This window comes from Megalops cyprinoides, chromosome 2, assembly GCF_013368585.1.
Source record: "Megalops cyprinoides isolate fMegCyp1 chromosome 2, fMegCyp1.pri, whole genome shotgun sequence".
Classification (NCBI taxonomy): domain Eukaryota; kingdom Metazoa; phylum Chordata; class Actinopteri; order Elopiformes; family Megalopidae; genus Megalops; species Megalops cyprinoides.
The window spans coordinates 52,623,124-52,647,675 of record NC_050584.1 but is presented as its reverse complement, the minus strand read 5'-3'; the positions used below and the strand labels follow the sequence as shown (position 1 = coordinate 52,647,675).

Below are 24,552 nucleotides of genomic sequence, written 5' to 3'. Positions count from 1 at the left end.
TTATCCTCACAGGTACCCTCAGCCCCTCTCTCACCCCCAGTGTCGTCCTCTCTCCACCACCCCCAGGTGAAGAGCATCATTCACCACCTCTACTTCACCGACCGCCTGGAGTCTCCCAGGAAGAACCGCTTCCCCGAACGCTTCATGGACGACATCACTGCCCTGGTCAGCACCATTGCGGGGGACATTGTCTCCAGGTTCCAGAAGGTGAGAAGATAGCAATCTGGTTGATTCTGCTTAGTTTAAACAAATGTTCCCTGTGTTTCTATTCTCATCATTTACCCCATCTGTCCTCAGGACCTGGAGCTGGTGGAGAGACTGAACACCAGCCTGGCCTTCTTCCTGAACGACCTGCTGTCTGTTATGGACAGGGGCTTCGTCTTCAGTCTGATAAAGACATATTGGAAACAGGTAGGCCCACTACTCTCAGCGGCTGGGAAGGGATCGTGTGCGAAAAGGAACTGAGCCTCATCGCGCAATGTTGTTGTTGTGTTCTTCCTCAGGTTTCCACCAAGATTTACGCACTGCAGAACCCCACCCTGGAGTCCCTGAGGCTGGACTTCCTGCGGATTGTGTGCAGCCACGAGCATTACGTCACCCTGAACCTGCCCTGCAGCCTCCTCACGCCGCCCGCCTCACCTTCCCCTTCCGTGTCCTCCGCCACCTCGCAGGTGAGCAGGCACACATCACGCCCGTTACATTAAATTATTGGCATTTAGCAGACGCTCTTATCCAGAGCGACTTGCATAGGTTAGTTTTTTTTTTTTGCATGTTACCCATTTACACAGCTGGATTTACTGAGACGTTTCTGGGTTAAGTACTGTGCCCAAGGATACAAAAGCAGTGCCCCAGCAGGGAAATAAACCTTTTGGTTACAATTCCTGCTCCTTACCACTGTGCTACACTGCCTAAGTTTGGGGAATGGGTTAGCTTGCAACATTGCCGTCAATCTGCACTAACATTAGCTCAGCCTTGTCCAGAAGGAAGCAGTTTTGACAGTGTAGTGGTTTCCTCTCTTGTGCTTTCAGTAAACCTCATACGTATTGAATTTTTCCTCTGATGATGACATTGATATGCCGGGGTGGAATTGAGCTGAAGCTCTTTATTTAATCCGTCCTTGTGTTTTCTTGTAGAGTTCTGGGTTCTCAACTCACGTCCAGGACCAGAAGATTGCCAACATGTTTGAGCTTTCTGTGCCCTTCCGGGAGCAGCACTACCTGGCTGGTCTGGTGTTGACAGAGCTGGCTGTCATTCTGGACCCGGAGGCAGAGGGGTCAGTAGTGTGTCCACAGATAGATACTGTATTTCTGAAAGGTGCTGCATCATATTTGTACTTGCCAAGTTGCATTTGCAATGTTTTTCTATCAGACCTGCTGTAGGTTATTCCCCACCGGTTTGAATATCTGGTAGATTTCCTTCTGAAATATGGGTGTTAAATCTATGTTGCCAAAATGACAAATGCTACTAGCTGCCATTGGCTAAAGTTATGCCAGTGCACACAGTTTACATTTAACAAGCATGACTGTTTTGTTACTCATTTTAGATTCTTGAGAATCTAAAGATTCTTAATATCTTCTGTTAGAGCTTATGTTTATAATCAAACAAGGTTTGAAATCCACCAAAAACTATGAAAGAGATGCAAAAATAGAATCTCATTTGTCAGTTGTAAAAACAAATGCTGTAGTATTTGTTTAAAATCTTCCGCCAGTGCCCATGAGCTTCTAGGTTGTTAGTGAGTGAAACACCAAATCTTCCAATTCCAATTGACTCTCCTGTACTGCACTGTGGGACTGCAGTGTATAAAATAGCCGTTAGCTGCAGATGAGCAGTGTAACACCAGATTCTTTCTTATAAAGAGCAATTTTTTATTCTCTTCTTTGAAAGGGGGGTTACACTGTAATCAGGATTGCCTTATATTTCTGCCAGTATGGTATGTAATCATTGAGGACATGCTGATTTGTGTAGTCCTGACTAACAGTGTGTGCTGTTGGTGGTCTCTCTGTGTAGGATGTTCGGACTTCACAAGAAGGTCATCAGTGTGGTGCACAACCTTCTGTCCAGTCATGACTCAGACCCCCGCTACGCTGACCCAGAGGTCAAGGCTCGGGTCGCTATGCTTTACCTGCCTCTCATTGGCATCGTCATGGAAACCCTGCCTCAGCTGCATGACTTCACAGGTAAAGCCCAGAATTCGTGAGTTACTGTTGATGTGTATCAGTGTGTGGACCAGTTAAAGGAACAGGCATCAACCAATACGTGTCTGTATTCTGATGGTAGATAGACTCAAGAGAGAAGAGTCTCTCTCTTAAATTTTCTCTCCACCCCTCCTAGAATCACACAACCAGTGGGGTCGGCCTGGCGGTGCAGGAGGGGAAGATCACGAAACTGAAGGGAGCAGCATGATCAGCCAGACAGTAGCCATGGCCATCGCAGGGACTTCTGTCCCCCAGATGTCCAGACCCAGCAGCTTTCTGCTCAACCCACAGGTAACATTCTGTGCTTAGTGCGCGGCCAGGCACTGTCTCATACAGTGATGTCACTGTAGCACAAGATCATTTGAACAGTGCAGTTTCATTTAATTTTTCATTAGGTTTTTAAATTTATCTTCACTTTTCTGCTATTATGTCTACTGTTTTAAATGAGACAAGTGAGACCCTTTTGAAGTGTAGAAGTAAGAATGTATTCATTTGGCCTGTCTGCTGCATTGGTATCCCTTGTCATTCTAGGTGAGTGTGTTTCCTGTCTTCCCTGTGTCCTTCCCTAAGCGCATGCCCTGTGCTCTCATCCTCAGTCCTCCCGGCAGCATGGCTCCTTCTCGGCCGAGTCCAGCCGCAGCCTGCTCATCTGCCTCCTCTGGGTCCTGAAGAACGCGGACGAGATGGTGCTGCAGAAGTGGTTCACAGACCTGTCCGTCTCGCAGCTCAACCGGCTGCTGGACATGCTCTACCTTTGCGTTTCCTGTTTCGAGTACAAGGTAAGCCTCTCCGCGAAACCTGTAGCTAAAGCGGCATTTCAGCTGTTGCATTGTTTTTGCGTTTTTGGTTTTTTTTGTGTGAAATTTGTTTTAAAATGATTTATATTTGCATATTTTTGGTCAATGTGTGAAGCCCCTGTGTTCTGCCTTACAGGGGAAGAAGGCCTTCGAGAGGATGAACAGCCTTACCTTCAAGAAGTCCAAAGACATGAAGGCCAAGCTGGAGGAGGCCATCCTGGGCAGCATCGGGGCGCGGCAGGAGATGGTGCGCCGCAGCCGAGGGCAGCTTGGTGGGTACCCTCTCTCAGCGCGGGTTCGCGGGCCGCTCGGTCACCCGGGCGCTTCCTCACGGGTCTGTTACTCTCTCCCTCCGCAGAGAGGAGCCCGTCCGGAAGTGCCTTCGGCAGCCAGGAGAACCTGCGCTGGAGGAAGGACATGACGCACTGGCGGCAGAACAGCGAAAAGATGGACAAGTATGGCTGCTTATTTCACACAGACGCGTACACACTCTGCTTCCCCGCTAAGGCAGTGGGAATCCCCAGGGATCAGCTGACCTCAGCAGTTAGCTGAGATGTCGCTGGTGCTGTGGAGTGATGGCTGATTAGGACTGGGACCACACTGCATAGAACACCTTTAGTGACCACCTACCCCTGTTTATTTTGAGATGGATATGACAACAGTTTAATTCAATAACCACTAAGTGGAGGGTCTGTCAATAAAAGGTACGCTCTGATATGACCTCATGTCATCTGCCTGTCTCTCTGCTGTTTTGCACTATGGCTTTGAGCCTCATACTCATGTGTCAAATGTCACATTGGTAAGAGTACTGTACCTTCAGGCTGTCAGACTGGTGCTTTCAATATACAGTGTAGTTATAAGACCAGTCAGCAGAACTCTCTTCTGTTCTGCAATGGCACCAGTTGTAATCAGTGGAGAGATGGATGTTTGTAGTTCAGTTTCCTCCTCTGGTGATAGCTTAAGTAATCAAAAGCATTTCCTGGTTTTGGTTGTGAATGATTTCTGTCTTGCCTGAAAGAAAAGAATCCCAAGAGATCTGATGCTGTATTATTTTTGAAGGAAAGGAAGCAGCTACTTCATTAGCTTCATTTTATTAAACAGTATATATTCATATAGCAGACACCCTGATCCATTGTAAATTACATAACTTACATTTGTACAGTTGGAAGTTTTAGCGTGTGTGGGACTAGAGGATTTACTTGATGCAATTCAGATTAAGTACCTTATTGAAGTATGTAGATACTGATACTGGATATGAACCTTCAAGCACATTTCATCACTCGCCACCATTCTACCGTACAGTCTAATCTCCTGAACAACAAACACCGGAGCCATTTAGCAATCGCACAAGTCCCCTGGGTACAGCACGGGGTAGTGTAGACATCGGCTGTAATGTACCGTAGCATAGAAGTATTCATGTATGGTAGCTTGCGGGAATGTGAGGCTGCAGCTCATAGATTCACTTCCGTTCAGGAGATTCCCAATGGAAGAGGTATGTCGACTGGTGAATTGTTGTCCGTTGCAGTGCAGTGTTAACTCATTCCTCCAATTGTGTTTTCTCATGTGCTGTATGTGTAGGAGCCAGAAAACAGTCAGGTATTGTAAATCTGGAGTGTGTTGCTTTTATCTCCTCCTGCTTCTACCTAAATTACAGACCCACTTCCCCCTTTAATGGTGCTTGGGTTGGTTTTTTCTCTTGGTTTTGTTTTAGTTTAGTGCTGTGCATTTAACTAATTTCTAAGACGGCACCTGCATTCATTTCATAGTTGACAAGTCTCTTTTGGGTTGAGGGGTGTCATGTGATTCTGTGTCCTGTTCTCTAGATGAGTTTCCTCTGAAAACCAACACTTAAAATGATTTATGGAGATTGATAACACCCTTTAAACACTAAGGTGAATATCAGTATTCCCAATGTCTGAATGGAAATCAAATGGAATGATTTTCCAATGATTTGTCCATTTAGACAGTAAATGATTTTCCCCAGGGAACAATGAAATAAATGGGAAGAAATATTTAAAAAAATAAAAGGGAGAAAAATCTACAACAAAATTAAATCTCAAAAACAGAGGGAAAAAAAAACAAAAAAACAGAAAGGAGGCACAAGGCCATTGATTGACGTGGCCAGAAACTGGTCCTACAGGAATCACATCTTGTTTCTTGTGAAGGTTTGTGGAGTAACAGGCTTGCTCTCTTTCTCTCTTGCCCCTGTTTAATCCGAGAAGCCCTCCTGCAGGGTGTGTGCATGGCAGGAGTGTCCGGAGCGGGCATGTGCCACTCGTTGTCGTTTTGTGTTCCCCTGCTCCCCTTTACCCCTCCCCGCCTAAGCTCCCCTCCCCCCTGCGTCTCTGCTTCCTAACGAGCCCCCTCGGATGCGGGCCCCCCGCTCTCCATGTGTAACCACATGCATCTCGTGTGGACTCTGTTGAACGTGTGAGTACTATGCTGTGCAGGTTTAAAGACAGCCTACTGCGCAATGGGAGAAGCCAGGACCCTTTATTAGTTAGGTGTGTAGCACATCGATCTCCGTGATATTGCCTCGGAATTACCCCTCCCCGGTCTCCTTTTTCTTTGTACATGAAAGAGCTCTTTTATGTACAATGACTTGAACTGTATTCATACGGATGCGCTTCATTCGAGATCTCACAAGTGTGGAGTGTTGCAGTGTGACGAGTTGGTGACTGTGATTTCCTGTTTTGATGTCACAGAACCAGAGCGGAGCTGGAGCACGAAGCACTTATTGATGGCAATCTTGCAACAGAGGCAAATTTAATCATTTTGGACACCCTGGAAATTATCGTGCAGGTATGTAGTATGGCTTTGTTCCTCAATGAACCGTGAGTTTACACGTCTGAAGGCAAATGGATGTTCACCAAACTGACACTGCAGATTTCTGGTTTGTAATAATTGCTAAGTTTTAATTGAGTATGATTGATTGAGTTTGTGTTACAGAATGTTACTTCGTATTACATGTGAATATAGACATGTTACCGTGTGAACTGACATCAGTACAGTGTACTGAATTGTCATGCTCCCAGTTTAATTATTTGGAAGTTATATATCACCATGAAGTAGATGCTTATAATGATAATATATGCTTGGATACATTTTTAATCTCTTGAGGACTGCAGTGCCAAAAGTTGATTGAGAGCGTCACAATAACAGCATACCTAGACTTCAGAAATGTCTGCTTTACAGTATTGTAATATCTGCTTTCCAGGATCGTAATGTCTACGCTTTAGTGACATCACAATCCTGGAAAGTAGATATTACAATGATGTGCAGTGATGTAGAGTGATGATTACGGTGATGTGCTGTGCTGTGATATGTGCCCTGGGGCCCTCCATTTCCTCAGACGGTGTCGGTGACCGAATCAAAGGAGAGCATCCTGGGTGGGGTGTTGAAGGTACTCTTGCACAGCATGGCCTGCAACCAGAGCGCCCTCTACCTGCAGCATTGCTTTGCCACGCAAAGGGCTCTTGTCTCCAAGGTGAGCAGATTTGGTGCTGTGGAGCTGGCTTTCCATTGCGAGGATCTGAAACGATCAAACCTGTATTCACTAAATGAGAAGTCTGCTTAAAACCTGCCTTTGAAGTGTTGCATTTATTCTTTTAAGTAGTTTCAGTGAGGTTGTTCTGTATAACCATGTGTTTATGACCTTGCTTCATTTTTTAACAACCGTTTAGCAACAGTTTGCTCAAATATCATGAAACGGTTGCAGTGCAAATTGTGAATACATTAGATTATTGTGGAGATACACATTGACAGAGAACTCAAGAAAACTTCGAACACCTCAGAGGTTCAGTTTAACTGCTGTTTAAAGAGCCGTTGTACTTGTGCGTGTGTGTGTGCGTGCGCGTCCGTGTGTGCGCGTGTGCGCGTGTGCGTGTGCGCGTGTGCGTGCGTGTGTGGGGGTATGTCTGCTTGTGTCAGTTCCCAGAGCTGCTGTTCGAGGAGGAGACAGAGCAGTGTGCTGACCTCTGCCTGCGTCTCCTGAGGAACTGCAGCAGCAGCATCGGCACCATCCGCTCCCACGCCAGCGCCTCCCTCTACCTGCTCATGAGGCAGAACTTCGAGATCGGCAATGTGAGTGCATCTCCCCGGAAACCACAGGCCATGCTTTAGTCTACGGCACGTCTGAAATCTGTGCCTGTTATTTTCAACAAAGCTCTCATCTTTGAAAATTTTCTGCTGTCTCATTATACTGAATAAGCAATGATGATGATGATGATTTCTTGTTCCCTAATTTTAAATAGACAGTCTCCCCTTTTCTGTGGAGATGGATCAACGCTGTGTCTCGTGTGCCCCTGACACTGTTGTATGCCTCCCTTCAGAACTTTGCTCGGGTGAAGATGCAGGTGACCATGTCCCTGTCGTCACTGGTGGGGACCTCCCAGAACTTCAACGAAGAGTTCCTCCGACGATCCTTAAAGACCATCCTCACGTACGCGGAGGAAGACCTGGAGCTGAGGGAAACTACATTTCCAGATCAGGTAGTCCTCCTCCGTGGCTGATTCGCCTTTCACAAGCAAAAGCACAGGGAGCAATGTCTGTGTCTTCACTGTGATTAAGTGCTGCACAGTATTTCCAAAAGTCAGAGAAATGAAGGAGAAAGACTGTTGGATATAGTTTGAAGATTGTGAAGTTAGTCTTTCCACTTCACTTTTCCAATGAAAAGAAATCTAGGCTCGGATGACTTGTAGTCTGAAATAACATGACATGCCAAGATGAAGGGCTTCAGGGCCTTGTCATATTTCATCAGCTAAGTCATCACTGGAACGGCTCGAGCAGATGGATGTTTGAGCATTTCTGTTCATCAGAGCTATAAATAGTTCTTGGTGAAATGTCTTTTAGGAAATAACTGGAAAAATGAGCAAGCCATAACCACCCTGCTGGTTTGTCTTTCTTTTAAGGTCCAGGATCTGGTGTTCAACCTTCACATGATCTTGTCTGACACAGTGAAAATGAAGGAGCATCAGGAGGACCCAGAGATGCTTATTGATCTCATGTACAGGTATTGATATTTTGATTTGCAGGCATTGATCTGCTGTAAACTATATGTAGAGAAAAATTTTCTACTTTATTAAGTGTATGTGCAGCGCAGCTGAAGACCTGTTTTAAATGATGGAACGGTTATGATATTTTCAGCTTTAAATAAGCCCAGGTTTGTGGCAGTTCTTTAAAATCACTGCATGTAGTTTAGCTCCTGACATTATTGTACAGGATAAATATGAAGTGTGTACGTTATTGTGTGTGTGGTACATTTAGAATTGCCAAAGGGTACCAGACGTCCCCAGACCTGCGTCTGACGTGGCTGCAGAACATGGCAGGGAAGCATTCAGAGAGGAACAACCACGCGGAAGCAGCACAGTGCCTGGTCCACAGCGCCGCCCTGGTGGCCGAATACCTCAGCATGCTGGAGGACCGCAAGTACCTACCAGTCGGTTGCGTCACCTTCCAGGTAATGGTTGAAACTGGCTTTTGACAAGCATATAAATTGCAAAAGCACAATATTCAGTGTTGCTGGCTGGCTGAATTCTGTGTGACACCTTGATATTAAAAGTAGTGAATTTAGTATTTTGTTTCAACAAGATGTCTTTAAATTGTCATCCTCCTTGAAAATAAATAGGAGCATAGTTTTGATACTGTGGCACTGCTGACCGTGTTTAGCTCCCAGTGTTGACAAGTTTTGTACAGCAAGCCAAAGACAGCTGTTTGAGAATTCTGGGTTTTTTATGTTTTTTTTTTTTTTTTTTTCCTCAGAACATATCATCAAACGTGTTAGAGGAATCGGCGGTGTCCGATGACGTGGTGTCCCCGGATGAGGAGGGGATCTGCTCTGGGAAGTACTTCACGGAGGCTGGGCTGGTGGGCCTGCTGGAGCAGGCTGCGGCCTCTTTCTCCATGGTGAGAGGGCGGAGGCGGCTTGCCTGTGTGTCGGCTGCTACGGGCTGTGGTGGGCTTCGCGTCAGGGGCTTAATTATGACCTGTGCCTCCCGCTGCGCAGGCCGGGATGTACGAGGCGGTGAACGAGGTGTACAAGGTCCTCATCCCCATCCACGAGGCCAACCGCGACGCCAAGAAGCTGGCCACCATACATGGTAAACTGCAGGAAGCCTTTGGCAAAATCGTCCACCAGGTAAACGCCCTCCTCTGTCCTGCGAGACCTTCCGCAAAGCTTTGTAGCGTGAGCGTAGCGCCATCCCTGCAAAAGCTGCGCGGCGCGCCGTTCGGACGGCGGCCCTAGCGGAGCGTGTCTCTGCACGTGAAAGCAGGACTTTGCATTGAGCCCTACGCGCCATTGTCCAACACGTGCAAACATCTGTCCTGCCAGAGCCTTCATAACGCTATCTGCTTACATCTCATGAGCACACATATACTATGAGACCTGAGCTGAACCTCCATACAGCACCATTCAGAGTGCTTTGTGAGTTTTTTTTTTTTTTTTTTTTTGTGGAGACTTTGAGTATTTTTAACTGAGAGTGTTTTTAAAATACCGTCATGTGGCCTATTTCAGAACATTATCCTTGTTTAGCTTCCCTTGTGATTAGTTTTTTTTGTGGCAGCCTAAAAGGAGAATTTACATGTTGATCTTAAAAGTAATCAGGAAATGGATGTGAAATGTTAGGCTTGAATTGTAGAGAGAGAATTGTTCTTAGCTAATGCTTTGGCTGAGGTCTCTTTTTCCTATCCATTCCAATGGAGAGGCCCTGGAAGGAACCCCTGTAGTTGCGAGCACTAGGAAGGAGCACCCGTCCGCTTGATTTTGCTCTCTCCTTGCTGTAATGTGATTGTGTGTTTATTTGTCCCGTATTTTCTTTGTCACACAGAGCACTGGCTGGGAGGTAGGTTGTGTTCTAGTTCCTGCTTGCCCACATGTGCTAGCTGTGGGTGTTCTGTTGCTCTCTGCTGTGAGAACGACTCATTAACCTCTGAGTTTTTACTGTCCGTGGGACTGTTGTGATGTACGGGTAGCAACCCCCCCCTCCTCCTCCTCCTCTCAGAGAGATAATGTTTAACGTGACAGTTTGGCAGGCAGTGCATGGGACCCAAAGTGTCGCACTAATGAGGAGCCTTGGTGAATGCATCACCCGTCATCTCTCTCATCAGCACTGGCATCCGAACATTTCCTGTTTCCATACATTTCATCTTCAAACCCCAGGGTTCGATTTAAGTGCAATTTTAGATTTTACACACCAGCTAGGAAGAAAAGCACATTAAACTACAAATGGCAGAAGAGTACAGGAATGTTGAAGACCCAAGTTTCACGGACAGGCTTTTACAGGTCCTCAAGGAAACTTGGCGGTACGATACACTGTACTTAAAATAATGAATTAATTTCTGCTTTCTTTTAATATTTTGCCTTTTTTCATAGTTAAGGATTTTATTTTTTGTTTCTGAAACTAAATCGACCCCTGACTGTTCATTTGTATTGATATAGTGTTGACTGGTATTAACCTCTAAGTGTTACTCATGGTTTATTGCATGAAAAGGACAGAGCAAACGCCCACACCCCCACCCCTGTGTGTGTCGTACTGTGTGTCGGGAGAGACGGGCGTCGCTGTCCCCCTGTACTCTCACTCCTCCTTTGCCTGCTCCCCCTCCCTCTCTTTTTCTCTCTCTCTCTCACTGCATGCTTTGGATCGTCCAACGTCGTGTTCATCAGCAGTTTCTGTTTCATCATAAAATAGTTTTTTTTTTTTTTTTTTTTTTGCTGTAGGTGCTGCTGTGTTTGTGTTTGTGTTTGTCCGTTTGTTTTGTTTTTGTCCTCATTTGGAAGTTCCTGGCCCTGATTAAAATATTTTCTGTTTTCTCCTTTTGATTTCCCTGGTTGCCGACCCCTCCTTCCCACTTTAATTATTGTGTGTTGTGGTAAGTTCCTAGTTTGAGGGTTTTTTTCTGTTTCTTTACGGGGGAACCGAATGCAATGAACCAGACAAGGACCGAGCCAGACCAGATTCATCTCTAAACAAAGGAGTGGGACGGGTTTCCCACATTTGAGGCCAAGGTTGTGAGTCACTAGGAAAATGTTATCAGTGCAGGCCATAAATGAAAGCACATGCTTGCCTGCGGATGGACTGGTTTGGCTCAGCCCTGAGTTGTATATGCACACGTCCATGTCTCCTCCTCCACCGCACACACCTGTTTTCATGCACCTGGTACACTCAGCCTGGCCCCCGATGCTCTTTGTTGGGCTGTCATCTTTTTGCCACTCTCACAATCTCCCTGCCAGTGCTTAATCATGTTACCTTTGCGCCTTCAGATGGTTCAGTTGGGAACACTTCTATTACTGAAACTGCTGCAATTCCCCATATAGCTCTTAATCCTTATACTTTCCTCTCGCTATTGGCAGCCATTTCTGTCGTCTTCTTCCCTTTCAGTCTCCTGTCCTGTCAGCATTCTTATTTATTTGCTTTCTTCACTTGCTACATGCATTACTCCTCAATAGGACTGCCATAAAATGACTCTCTAGTCTAGATCAGTCTGGTAGCAGAGTCTGCACTGTAGTGTTGTGGAGAGTGGGGGTCATATGTAGTTTTTATTTTTCTTCTTTAAAATCTAATAAGGATAAATAAAAAATGTATGTGATATTCAAAACCCAGACTGCATGATTCATGTAACCAAAGGGGCTATCCTCACTACAATGCAAGTATCCTCAGTGCTGGGTAAGAGCAACCAGTATGGTATCTATCTGCAGAAGATTCTGGTAAAGCTATTCTGGTAAATGCTAGAGATATTGCCATTTTAATGAGTGTCTGTACCAATGTACAGTGTTGGTATATGTCCTGAGTTTCAGGAAACTTGATTATAACCTTAAGCTTTTGCCACTATTGTTGGCCTGTCAGCACTACAGCTCTGTTAACTCCCTGTTACATGTGATTAATTCATTCAGTGAAATCTGTGACAGTGGGCAGTGAGCATGTATGGTTATACTTCTGTCATTCCATACCCAATGTCTGTATCCATGCAGATGTTTAGGTTACACTGAAAAGTGTCAAAACATTCAGACACCAAGTGAAATAAATTGAACTGAAACCCATATTTATTGCTTTAGTCTGTAGAACACCAATGACCTTTTTTAGAGGATAAAGAAGCAGGAATAGATGGACAGTTTCATGATATTGGTACAGTATTATAATGTCAATGTCAATGGTCTGCAAATGCCTGTGTTCCTCACATGAGATGGTGCTCTTGGGTCAGGTGCCATGCAGCTTTGAAACTGTGACAGTGTATGTACATTGTCCATCCTCTGACCGTTACTTTGGAACACACATTTGAGTCGGCAGTTTATCTGTGTAAACATTTACATTTGATGTTATAATTTAACCATTTAGTGCTGTTCAAACATGACCTTTTTTCCTCTTCGTGGTTTCAGCTTTTTTTCTGTGATGTTTCAGCTAATGCATTTAATCTCAACTTCTGATTGCAGTAGTGAAAAGCAGTTCCATCACAGCTTGTCCTTAGTTTACACACTCAATAAAAGAATAATTGTCATATATAACATGTAAAATAATACCATGTTCTCATCACTGCACCTTTGCTTTTGTAGGATGGTAAGAGAATGTTTGGAACCTATTTCCGAGTCGGATTTTATGGATCAAAATTCGGAGACCTGGATGAGCAGGAATTTGTGTATAAAGAGCCAGCCATCACCAAGCTAGCAGAAATATCCCACAGACTTGAGGTAAACTCTTCTCAGAGCTGTTGAATGGGTTTTGTATCTTGGCTGTTTTCCTTGGAGGCTGAAGTATATGTTCTTGTGGTGTTTGGTCTGCAGGGGTTTTATGGGGAAAGGTTTGGAGAAGATCAAGTTGAAGTGATCAAAGACTCCAACCCAGTGGACAAGTGCAAACTGGATCCAAACAAGGTGAATGCATGTGAAAGTTAAAATAATACTGAAACAAATTTAAAAAATGCTGATAGATTTTTTGCTTTTATTTTTATCAGTTTTATTAGTTCAGTTCAATGCCAAAATATTCACAACACTCTTGTGTCTAAAATTAGATTGTGCGGAGTAAGTAGAGACCAGTGAGTGTGGGCCTGGTCCGTCGCCTTACCGGTTCTCTTTGTAACCCGACAGGCGTTCATTCAGATCACGTATGTGGAGCCCTACTTCGACACCTACGAGATGAAGGACCGAATCACGTACTTCGACAAGAACTACAACCTGCGGCGCTTCGTGTACTGCACACCCTTCACGCTGGACGGGAGGGCGCACGGGGACCTCCACGAGCAGTTCAAGCGCAAGACCATCCTCACCACCTCGCACGCCTTCCCCTACATCAAGACCCGCATCAACATCATCCACAAAGAGGAGGTGAGGGCCGCTGCGGGCTCTCTGCTCATCTACGCATGCGTAGATACGCATTGTATGCATCCAAATGAGTAAATGTGTCTCTGGAGAGCATTCATCCAGAAACAAAAATTAACTTGAGACAAGTGTGTTTTTTTTTTTTTCTTAATCCATCTGGCCACACAGTTGTTTGTCCTGTACTCTGAGCAACACATTCATTCGTGTTCTAAAGAGTTAGTGTTTTGTTATCTAGGTTTGTCTGTTAGGGATTCATTTAACATGTTCTTAACAAAGTTAATGACCTCAATAGTAATAATATCCCATCCAGCAACAGACAGCACCATGGTCCCTCCTGGTGTGTGGATCAGGGTAGCACAGCATACACAGCCCAGAGTGAGCACTGTGATAGGATACTATCCTTAAACCTGTCCACAGATCATCTCCATGCCCATCGAGGTGGCAATTGAGGACATGCAGAAGAAGACCCAGGAGCTGGCCTTTGCCACGCACCAGGACCCAGCTGATGCCAAGATGCTCCAGATGGTGTTGCAGGGCTCTGTGGGTACCACTGTCAACCAGGTGAGTCAGAATGCACACCACTCGCCAGGTCAGCCTCGGGAATACCTGCCCATGATGGTCTGACTTTTTGTATGCTTCATGTTGTATTACATCAGTTATATGCAGACATTGCTAAGCTCTTATTGATGAGTGGTAGAAATTATTGTTTTTCCTGGTATGGTAAATGTATTTACCATACAAATGTAAATTTATGTTAAGAGTGCGTGTTTGTAAGTACTCAGGGCACCTAGAAGTCTGCTATATTGACAGAATTGTATTTTGTTTTCCACAGGGTCCTCTGGAAGTTGCTCAGGTCTTTCTGTCTGAAATCCCGAGTGACCCCAAGCTCTACAGACACCACAATAAATTAAGGCTGTGCTTCAAAGACTTCACAAAGAGGTACAATACTTTTTAAGGATGCGAATGGTCATTAAACGACAGATTCAGACAACAGCACAAGCATTTTATTTTGTGCGTGTTTTTGAATTTGTGAGTTGTTTAACCGCATGTACAAACATCATAGAACAGATGTAAAAAGAAACAAAGAAACAGAAACTGGTGGGAGACAGTTTTTAAATCTGTTTGCGTTACTACCTACTCAGGTGTGAGGATGCTCTTCGCAAAAACAAGAGCCTGATTGGTCCAGACCAGAAGGAGTATCAGCGGGAGCTGGAGAGGAATTACCACAGACTGAAGGAGGCCTTGCAACCCCTCATCAACAGGAAGATCCCCCAGCTCTACAAGCCCGTGCTGCAGGTCAACTCTCACAGGTAAGGAGAGTGCACACAACTTCGCTAACTATGCGGAAGACTGTTACAGTTCAAAGCGCACAGTCCTGCATTTACGTTTAGGCACTTTGTGGAAGAGCTGATGATGCATGCATGTAGCCACCTGTATTTGAGAAGCCTGAAGGAGTAAGGAAGTTGTAAGGGTGAAGCACTTGCAGCCGTGTATATTTCCCTGTATCACACCAGTAAAGGATATGTATTCTTCTTGTTCAACATGCAGCAAAAGGACAGCTTGACAAGGTAGCTCAACAGTCCCTTTAATTCAAGATGAATTTTTGATATCCTGATATACCTCCTGCTACATATGCTGATTACATTACCTCATGGTCATTTTAAACTTCCTTTACTATTGCAGAGATTCCTTCAGTAGAATGAGTCTTCGCAAGTTGGATATTTGAAGGATGAAGAAACAACTTTCTACTAATTTATTCATATGTAAATATCTGTCTTCACAAACCAGTGTTCCTGTCAGTAAGTGAAAAGCTGAAGTGTTAAAAAGTTCGGTACGTCATTCCAATCTTGTTCGTTTACAAATAACCTGTTACACAATCAGTGGATTTTAAAGTGGGTCTTATTGCGATGTGTCAAATATGGGTTCAATTTCTTGTGTGCACTTTTTTTTTTTTTTTTTTACTGTGTCCCAATGCATTTTACTAGACAATGTACAACTTGAAAGTTTACTATTTAATCCAAAAAGAAAAACAAGCAAAAAATGTATCACTATTTATCAAGTAATGGTCTATCATTTTTAGTTATTGCATTTGTTAAATTAGGAAAATGTTTTAAACATGTCCTCAAAATTAGGTTATGTAGTTTTTGTTTACTTTAAATATTTTACTAAATAAATATTTTAATGTCTGTATCATTGGAGTGGTCATCGGACTTTTTACAATCACACTCGGAGACAGCAGGGTAAGGAGGTCCTTTGTATGCTGGTGTTTAATAAGAACATAAGGGAACCATTCACCTCCACAAGCAGGACAAGGGTAGCAAAAACTCAAAAACACACATTGTTCACATCAGGGATGCACAAGTCCAGTCTAATGGGCCATCATTAAGGCTTCACTGAATGATGGTTTTCAGTGTCTTTTGGGATCAAGCAGAAGTGGTCAACAGACCTTGTATAATGAAGGGCCCATTAGAGGTAAATTCCTAAGGCACTGTTTCTCAGGCCTACTCCTGGAGGCCCCCTGCACTGCATATCTTCTATCTATTCTTGCCACTTGATTAAATCAGGTGTGCTCAGCTAATCAAAAGTGCCACTGATGAGTTCAGTCAGGTAGGTAGAGCAGGGAAAGACGGAAGACATGCGGAGCAGGGGGCCTCCAGGAGTAGGATTGAGAAACACTGTCCTAAGGGACCCTGTAGTTGTACAAGCCTGGAGTTGTCCCCCTGTGATTAACAGTGATGAACAGACATACAGTATGGACACAAGTGAAGAAATTTCTTCAGAATGAGGAGCTGATGTAGTTGAATGAAACATGAAAACTGGAGAATTAAATCCCCTGTCACCTGTTCATGACATACAGTAAGAGGTGTACCCAATGCTAGCACAGCTGGATCATCCAGTCAGTAGGTTGTTTTTTTAGACAAGAAATTTGTATCAACTGCTGTAAAAGTGCAGCCAATGAAATATTTGTTAGTATTTCTTGGTTTTGAATCCCGGACAAGGATTGGATTCATGTTATATGTTTTAATGTAGTCAAGGCAGCTTTCCATTGTTTAAAAACACTTTCATTGTTAATCTGAGATGATTAAAAGTAATGGTACACAGGTAGCTTATTCCTTAGCATTTTCCTTTTTATAATTAAGGTAATGTGTCTTTTCTAGTTTGATTATCCTTGGGTTTATTGCACTATACGTTTTGTATGTCAGTCATTGCAGTTACAGGTTAGTATGGGTAAAATCTAAAACCTTTATTTACAGTAGTGGTTCACTTTCATGTATGTTACAATGTTCCCTGATGTAGAGGCTGAAAGTAGAGCTGACAAGTGTACAAGAATAAATGCACTTTTTGTAGAAATCTAAAATGGAAAAAAGGTGCATGAGAAAATATACATTTATACTCCAAAAACAGAAAATTTTGAATGCCATCTTACAATGCATCTTAGAAGCCATAACCATGCCAAAGTGCTGTACAAACTAAATAACCAAACAAACTGTTCAAAAACTGCTCACAAACTGCACAAAAGGACACATCTGACATGGGGTGTCACACTTGGCATGGGCTATAAAAATCACCAACTGTCAAGCTGGAGAAATGCAAAACCAGAGACATGGTAAGATGGCAGACTAACTCGCTTTATTCTTGACAGACTTTTTTGTAGAAAAGAAGGTAGGGGGTGGATGTTGAGCATGTCTCTGGAGAGCAGGCATTCAGAAAGTCCTTCTCTTCAAACAGCCTCACCTCTGAGTCGTCAAACAGCATCCATTTCCCCTCATAGTCCAACAGACTGCGCAGGGCCAGGTCGTAGGTGGTCTCTGTGGACACCACGCCCCCCTCCGCATCAGCGTTAACACTGGGGTTCCCTCTACCCCCCTCCTTTTTGACCACATCGTCTCCCGGGCCCCTGCCTGTCCGCTCGGTTTTCACACAGTCAGTCGCGGCAGCCTTGTCTGGGTTGGCCTGCTTGCTGCCCCCCAGCTCAAAGCTGGAGACACTCCTCTGTCCTCCCAAAAGCCCCACCCCATCTGAGGGCTTCTTGTTACCCACTTTTCCAGCGGTGGCAACGTGGGGCTTTGGGCCGAAGCTGAAGGAGACCTCGCCATCATCGTACTCCTCTGGGCCGTAGGCCTGGGCCTCTTCCTTCATGTTCTCCACCAGCTCGACCTGCTGCTGCAGCTTCACGTCCTTCAGATCCATCATCTTGATAAAGGCAGTGTAGTGACCGCTGCTGATGGTGACCCCGCTGTGCATGACCACGGCAAACAGTTCATAGTGCTCCTTAGACGGCCTGCTGCACCACTCCTCCAGGGACAGCTTCAGAGGGGTCAGCAGAGGGGTGTTCACCTTGGAGAGGCCTGCATAAGGGTGGATCCTACCAAGGAGAAAAAACAGTCAGTTATGGGGACATCCTCACATACTCTACGCTGAATTTACTTTCAACGACTTCGTCTGCTAATGAGTATGTTTTCAATAGGCACTGGGAAGACTTACTCCGAACTGTTTGCTGCAAAGCATTTGAGATGGATTGTTACAACCTCAGGGGTTTTATCAAATAAGAGGCTCCTCTCTGCTTCAGTGTAGTGATGGCAGGTCTCACAGAAGTACTTGTCTTGCCCCACTATTCTCTCCACAGAAGCAAACTGGGAGATGGCCCACTTCAGGGTCTTCAGCTCCAACTTGGGGTCTGGAGAGACTGGAAAAAACAGTAGGCTGTCAGCTGACAGCGCTTTCAGTGGTAGAGCTTATTGGAGTTAAATGTGTGACAGTACTCGGTAAGTTGTGAGTTTGATCTGACTGAAGATGCCGTGGCTTCAAGCTGCGTGCCTGTGGGATATGATGCTCAGTCTGTGTGCTCTCTGTGAAAGTGGAGGCTGTTTTGTTGTCTCTGAACTGTGTGTGTGTGTGTGTGGCGTAGCGGTTGCTCACTCTCGGAGCCGCTGTCGGCCGGGGAGGGCTCGTCCTCCTGCACAGGCACACTGATGTTCTGGAAGTCCTCCCTCCTCTCCGTGTAGCACTCGCATTCCAGGCAGCGAGTCCGCAGGACCAGCTGACCCTGGAACATCCGCTCCATCAGGTCAAAGCCGCACGCCGCTGTGGGAGAGAATCAGAATCAGAATTAGACTTTATTGGCCAAGTATGCTTTTGCAAATGCAAGGAATTTCACTCTGGTTCCAATGTCTCTGGTGCTGCTTTCACATTATGTCAGGGTGGCAAGAACAAATGCCACCCCCCAGTAGTGGTACTACAAACAACTGCAGTCCTGGAAGGATGGAATGAATGAGGTGAATAAAAATAAATATGAACAGATACTGCACAATAAGTTAAAGTGTACATGAGTGCAGGCTGTCGGTCTGTACAACAATTTGTGTGAAAGCGGTGTACAGAGAAGCACAGACACAGTGCAGTTTTTTTCCCACATGCACATTATTCCATATAAAAACTGTACCGGAATAGAAATTAACAGAGGAAGAATTAATTATAGTTACCTTCATTCGTCATCTTTCCTTTCCCCTCGGACGTCTCGTCGCCCTTGGTGTCCTCATCCTTCTTGGAGGCGAGGGAATCTCCTCCCTCCTGGTCGTCCCCGGCTTCAGCTTTCCCTCCCGCGTGGGAGCTGAGCCTGCCCATGCTGCGGAACTTGGAGAAGATGCTGGGCTGCTTCCCCGAGGGCTTCAGCCAGCTCAGCCGGGAGCGCCTCTTCCTCTTGGTGGGCGCTTTGGACGCGCCGTCGTTCTTTCCTTCGGAGTCGCTCTCCTCGTTGTGCTCCTCTTTGGAGCTCTCCGCGCTGATGTCGCTGGAAGACTTCCTTTTGGAGCGGGTGAAGTGCTTGCTCTCCTCTTCCGATTTTTTCACCTTGAGGGATTTTGACTTCTTTTTGGCATTGCCTACCTCGGTGTCACTCTTCCTCTTCCCGGTGACTTGACCATCCAGATTTTCCTCCTGTTCTGGGTCTTTTGCTGCCTCCCTGGTTTGTGGACTGTCACTAGTGCTGTGAGTGGTACTGCTGCTGGCCTCGTGGACAGCACTTTCCAGCCCTTCCTCTTTTACCTTGGCCTGCCCTGCCTGCTGGTCATCAGTCTCATGACTTTTGTGCTCCTTCTTGATGGTCTCACAAGCTTCTTCGATGTATCCCAGAATGCACTGGAGCACCTCCTGGGCATCATGCTGCAAGTATCCCTCATACATGGGGTTCAGCTGCCTGTGAAATGGCACAGAAATCATGAAATTCACACACACAGGCAAAAAACCAAAAGTACAAAAAAAGCTGATTTTCCATGCGTAAATTTAACTTACCGCAATATGCTGAGCAGTCTGCGGGGAGGTGTGGCCAGCTCCCCATCGCTGTATTTGTCAGGATTGAGCAGGAAGCTGGACTGAAGCTGCTCTAGAGACAGGATCAAGCTATGAAAGCTGCTGAGCAGTTCCACGTTCACAGGCAAGACCTCCTCAGGACCTGCCTGATGCTTCAACAGCAAAAGAACGTTTCATTAAGTTTAAAGCTTTTTAAGGATGGTAGCAAAAAAAAAAAAATAGTAAAAAAATTTTGAATACCATACCTCTTCATTTTTGTCAGCATTGTTGTTCAGATTCTCTTTCGTCTTTGACAGCAAGCTGTACAATGTTTTAATCCCATCTTTAAACCCAGGGCAGTAGTACAGCACCTGATTGTGAAAAGCAAACAGAAAAGTAGGTCAGACATTACAACACATTAGATTGTGTTCATATTATTTATTCTTCATATTGGTTTAAACAGGAATAGAATTATTGCTTATTTAAAGGATGGCACTTTTACCTGCAGAATGCTGTTCAGGTAGCAGGTGTTCCCCAGATTGTTCAACCCAACAAAAGGTACTAGGCTCTCTCTTCGCTCACAGGTAAGAGGGGACGATGGCTGAGGGGCGGGCACGACCTGGTCACAACTAAAAGATGATTCTGCGTGACTCAGACGGTTAACATGTAACATTTATCCTTATGCAATCTGCAAAACCAATACACTGCTGTGTATTCATGCAAGGTTATCTAACCTTTCGGGTGCTTCTGGTTCTGTATGTTTCTGGTCTTCTGGTTGTGCATCAGTGAAGTCTAAGGCACGTTTTGTCTCCTTCTTGTGGAAAAACTTGAGAGACAGTCTGTTCTTCTTTACTGGACTGCCGTTAGCTGCTGTTCCTTCACTCTGTAGGCCAGGCATTTTTCTGTCTTCAGGTATAATTTTAAGTTCTCTGCCTTTTAGTCTATCTACAAAAAAAGAAGGAATTTAGTCTTGTCATATAACTAATAGGACTCAGTGTAACAACCACGTGACTGAAACAGCTTTGGAAATACAGGGGGAAAATAAAATAGGTTTTAGGTACATACAGAGAGGCAATGGAGACGTAAGAATGTCACCGTGTGCTTGCATCAGTTTGTGTGAAATGTTATCTTTTCAGAATGAGGGTGTTAAATTTAAATTCATATTTATTTTTCCACTATCCTTAGTTTACAGCATCCACTGATGACAGGCATGCTTTGTGCGCTCTCTGCCTAATCTGCGTGCAGAGATTGCAGGCGTACTTGACGTTAGCTAACTTCAGACTTTAACCGAACATGCGGCCAATTCGCTGGTGAACGCGCAAGATGCAGCTGATGCGCTATACTGTAAGTGGAACAGTTGGCGAGCTGAAGAAACTGCTGCTCTAGCTGTTCTGCCTAGCAACTGAGATGGACAGATAGCCAACTAATGGAACCAAGTTAACTTTCGTTATCCGTACTCGTCTGTAATCGCTTCGCCATTTCCAGTTAGTCGTTCAGTCCCCGGCACCACTTCTATTTTGATATTCCTTAATTGTTCCACGTCTAAGTCATTAGTTAAAATCATAAATCCAGTGATTCTTTATTTCGAGGACAATCATTCGCAATATATCTATCCTCCCTGCCCAGTTCAATGTCAATATTTTTATACGTCACAAGAATCGGTTCCCACGCAAATGTCAAAAATAGGCACAGAAAACAAGTCAAGGGCAAGGGGAAACCCGCCTTTAAAAATTAATAAAATATCCTAAGGGTTAATAAAATTAATAAAATATCCTAAGGTTCTGGAATGAAATGCAATATACACTCCATCAAATACAGGACAAATGTAACTATAGAATTATATTTACTAACGGCACCATACGATTAGCTTGAACGTTAAATCTTGTGATCAATAAGGAACTACAACCTTATTTTTCATCTATCAGATGTCTCGCCTTCTACATGTCAGCTTTGCCAAGGGGTGTTTTGCGCTTGCGCGGTATGCTTACCATGATGTACCTGCATTTTTTAAATGTTTTATATTACTTATTTCGAGACCATTTATTCCAACATTTCTCTATCTTGACCCGCGTCTCACCTTGTGTTAACTTCGACACGGGCAAGGTTTGACTAAACTAACATCGCTTTAACTCCGTTAACTATCTGTAGATACGTGCTAAATGATGAATTTACAACGAACTAACTTACGTAGGTGACAGCGAAGACTCCAGTTTAGTTAACTTGCTAATGTTAGCTAGCCAGCTATCTAAGAAACATTAGCAAGCCATTTTGTTAGATAGCTATGTAGCTATACACATTCCACTGCTAGCAAACTAGAGCTAATAAACTTGAACACATTTTTCTATTAACCTAAGGCGTATGTTCCCCTTGCCATTGTATTTCCCTCCAAGCTAGTAAACGACGCAGCTTGCCACTGGCGTTGCCCAGAACGGAGTAAATGAAAGCAGAAACCACGCAGACTGGCTAGCTGGTTCATAACACAGACAACTGTAAACAACAAAACCTGCAGTGACTTACCCACTGTAAAATATCACACATTGTTATTTTCAGCTTCCAGAGAAGTTATGCAGTCCATTTCAAATCGCATTTCAAAGAAATTTTGCAACCCGGGCTGCATAGAACTTGGCGCTTTTTCCGACAGCAAGACCCCGCGGTCTCTTGCTGCCTTTGGCCACGAATATTGCCTGTGGAGCTAAACAGGAGAATAACCACAACGGCTTGATTTTTCTCCATATATGGGATAATGAAATATTTTTTATGAGTGGATATATTTTGAAAATAAACCTTAAATCGGGTAACTGTTAGGCACACTCTGAGAGTACTATATATCACGTGATTGTTGTAGTGTGGAACTGCCATATTTGTAGGGGTAATAAACAAAAAAGCCCAATTTTTTTCGTGTGTTCTGATTAATCAGAAATAATTATGCAAATCACATTCATAAAACATCTTATTTTAATCAGTATAGATTATCAGTCATCATATTCGTTCACCAATGTAGGTATGTCAACAATCTCACTAGCACAACTGAAAAAATAGAACAGCGTACTGGAGGACAACCTACCAACTCAGCATACCTATAAGTGTCGATAGGGCCAGATGTGACTGCAAAGTTGAATAATAAGCCATGTTTATAATATAACACCCATTTTTTATCTTTCACACAAGGCACAAGGATTGTGCGTTTTCCCCTGCTCAATGACCACATTTGGCCAGTAGAGGGCAGTCTCGTTAAAGGGACTGGTGGAGTTCCTCACTGAGGCTGTTGAGTAGTTATTGATGTGAATCAATGGAATGGCATATTAGTCCGACAATCGCACCTCTGCACTGGATTGCGGAAAACGTTTTTTATATAGTCAAGTGATATTTACAGTGTAGTTCGTCATATAACTATTTTCCCTGGTTTTCTGGTCCTAACTAACTAACCATGCTATGATATCTGGCATAAAACTGGCTTCAGCTCGGTCTCGGGAAGAAAGTTCAGAAAGCTCGTTTTTAATTAATTTATCAGTTAATTAATTGTAATTTATTTTCGATAAAATGTGAATTGGTTTGCTTGCTTTCAACTGATAGCCATTTATTGAATATAATGGACACACTATTTAGAGGTTTATGGATTTCTTCAGCGTACACTCAGGTCCTGACACTCAATGACTTCACTTGTCTTTATTCCACTTAAGCCTACCGGAGCTGCAATGGTTGAACCGACTACCTCGGTGTTGTTTATATGAACACTGTTGGTTTTGGTGTAATATGAGTCAAAATTGCCTTTGCATTAATAACACTGGAATGGCAAGATAATGCTGATGGAGCTAACGTCTGTTACGCCAGGTGCTTCACACTTTTAATTAATTATACCCACACACATATTTCCACTGTATCAGCTGGACCTCTCCACTCAGCTTTTCACAAAATCGCCTTTGGTGACCAGCCCGGTCAGAGTGCTGTATTTCGCAAAGAAGGGACGGTGCTTGCTGTAAGTATATTTATGCTGTTCGAAATGAGATCTGCAGTGATTTCTATCCTGATGCAACATTGGAGAGTCTGGCAGGGCCATGCGCGCATAATGCGGCTGGTGTGCTTGTCAGCATGGGGCTGAATGTGGGGGACCATGTGATGGTGAAACAGAATTTTCCAGCCCAGCACTGCAGGCTTCTCCAGGTTGCTGCTTGGTCAGCAGTGCCGGGGTCTCGTAGGAGCAATTCTATATTAGAGGGAAAAAAAATCACGTTGCACAAGTCAGATACAATTACAGCGTGATTCCTCTTTGGAGACAGCAGTCAGTCTGCGTGGAATGTGAAACCATAATTGTCTTTTTTTCGGCTTATTTGTTTTCTACTCATTATCATGGCTTTGAAAGACGCTTATCGAAGATTTAATAGTTGTTTCTATTTTCCTGTTGTTAAAATAAGGAGGGGTTTCATTTCAATTCAGTGGTAGTCAACACAAAGAATTCTTACCTATGATAATCAAACCAGATTTAAGTAAAATGGAATGTATGATATATTTTTATCCATCTGTTTATTTTTAAATCATTGTCCTTGATTTATCATTGACCTTTTAACGTGGAAGGTGCAGTTACAGATGTTCTACATGTTTAAATGAATCCTCTGTGGAGCAGGGTCTTATTTTTTAAGAGCTGTTGGGTTTTATCTTTCATGGTGGTTGTAACATCAGCTCCTAAGCTGTAAGCTCGGCTGTGTGTGTATGTGACCTTGAGCGTGTAGACATTCTCCCTCTTCTGCTGTATTCACAAAAAGACCTCTACGGTGGGCCACAGACAGCAGTCCCACGAGTGTCCATGATTGTGAATAATTAGTAGAGGAAGTGCACACCCTCCCCCCAATGCTCATTCCTCGGTCCGTGGGCAGTCTGGTAGAAGACAGGGTTAAAGCAGCGGTGAGCAGGCGACTGTAAACTCCCTATGGAAAGGAATATTTTGCAGAGGAAATGTGAAGAATGGGAA

General features: G+C 44.2%; 2 protein-coding genes across 9 annotated transcripts in view; one reads left to right on the top strand and one right to left on the bottom strand.

Moving 5' to 3' along the window:
* The window catches only part of dock7 (dedicator of cytokinesis 7), a 45,769-nt gene extending 30,439 nt beyond the window's left edge, over positions 1-15,330 (top strand). For 3 of the 8 annotated variants that reach the window (XM_036522098.1, XM_036522095.1, XM_036522093.1), the window contains 25 exons: positions 67-207; positions 298-411; positions 504-671; positions 1,134-1,273; positions 2,008-2,177; positions 2,332-2,486; positions 2,792-2,974; positions 3,129-3,264; positions 3,351-3,447; positions 5,698-5,794; positions 6,345-6,479; positions 6,923-7,075; positions 7,324-7,482; positions 7,903-8,003; positions 8,258-8,450; positions 8,753-8,896; positions 8,997-9,128; positions 9,820-9,834; positions 12,549-12,674; positions 12,768-12,857; positions 13,071-13,307; positions 13,719-13,862; positions 14,134-14,240; positions 14,444-14,611; positions 14,985-15,330. In XM_036522098.1, the coding sequence (XP_036377991.1) occupies positions 67-207; positions 298-411; positions 504-671; positions 1,134-1,273; positions 2,008-2,177; positions 2,332-2,486; positions 2,792-2,974; positions 3,129-3,264; positions 3,351-3,447; positions 5,698-5,794; positions 6,345-6,479; positions 6,923-7,075; positions 7,324-7,482; positions 7,903-8,003; positions 8,258-8,450; positions 8,753-8,896; positions 8,997-9,128; positions 9,820-9,834; positions 12,549-12,674; positions 12,768-12,857; positions 13,071-13,307; positions 13,719-13,862; positions 14,134-14,240; positions 14,444-14,611; positions 14,985-15,027 (3,348 nt within the window). In that variant the 3' untranslated portion in view covers positions 15,028-15,330. Of the gene's footprint in view, positions 1-66; positions 208-297; positions 412-503; positions 672-1,133; positions 1,274-2,007; positions 2,178-2,331; positions 2,487-2,791; positions 2,975-3,128; positions 3,265-3,350; positions 3,448-4,570; positions 4,589-5,442; positions 5,497-5,697; positions 5,795-6,344; positions 6,480-6,922; positions 7,076-7,323; positions 7,483-7,902; positions 8,004-8,257; positions 8,451-8,752; positions 8,897-8,996; positions 9,129-9,819; positions 9,835-12,539; positions 12,675-12,767; positions 12,858-13,070; positions 13,308-13,718; positions 13,863-14,133; positions 14,241-14,443; positions 14,612-14,849; positions 14,870-14,984 lie in introns of all 8 variants that reach the window. The other 5 variants (XM_036522099.1, XM_036522096.1, XM_036522094.1 and 2 more) reach the window with 3 other exon arrangements.
* A 1,122-nt stretch (positions 15,331-16,452) lies between these two features.
* Positions 16,453-21,607, bottom strand: usp1 (ubiquitin specific peptidase 1). The gene is made up of 9 exons (XM_036522067.1): positions 21,575-21,607; positions 20,321-20,531; positions 20,089-20,215; positions 19,853-19,957; positions 19,590-19,759; positions 18,782-19,494; positions 18,222-18,386; positions 17,787-17,988; positions 16,453-17,667 (listed from the first exon to the last, which is right to left on the bottom strand). Exons 1-9 carry the CDS (start codon positions 21,588-21,590, stop codon positions 16,932-16,934), a joined length of 2,445 nt encoding a protein of 814 aa, XP_036377960.1. The 5' UTR covers positions 21,591-21,607; the 3' UTR covers positions 16,453-16,931.
* Between the last annotated feature and the right edge of the window lie 2,945 nt (positions 21,608-24,552).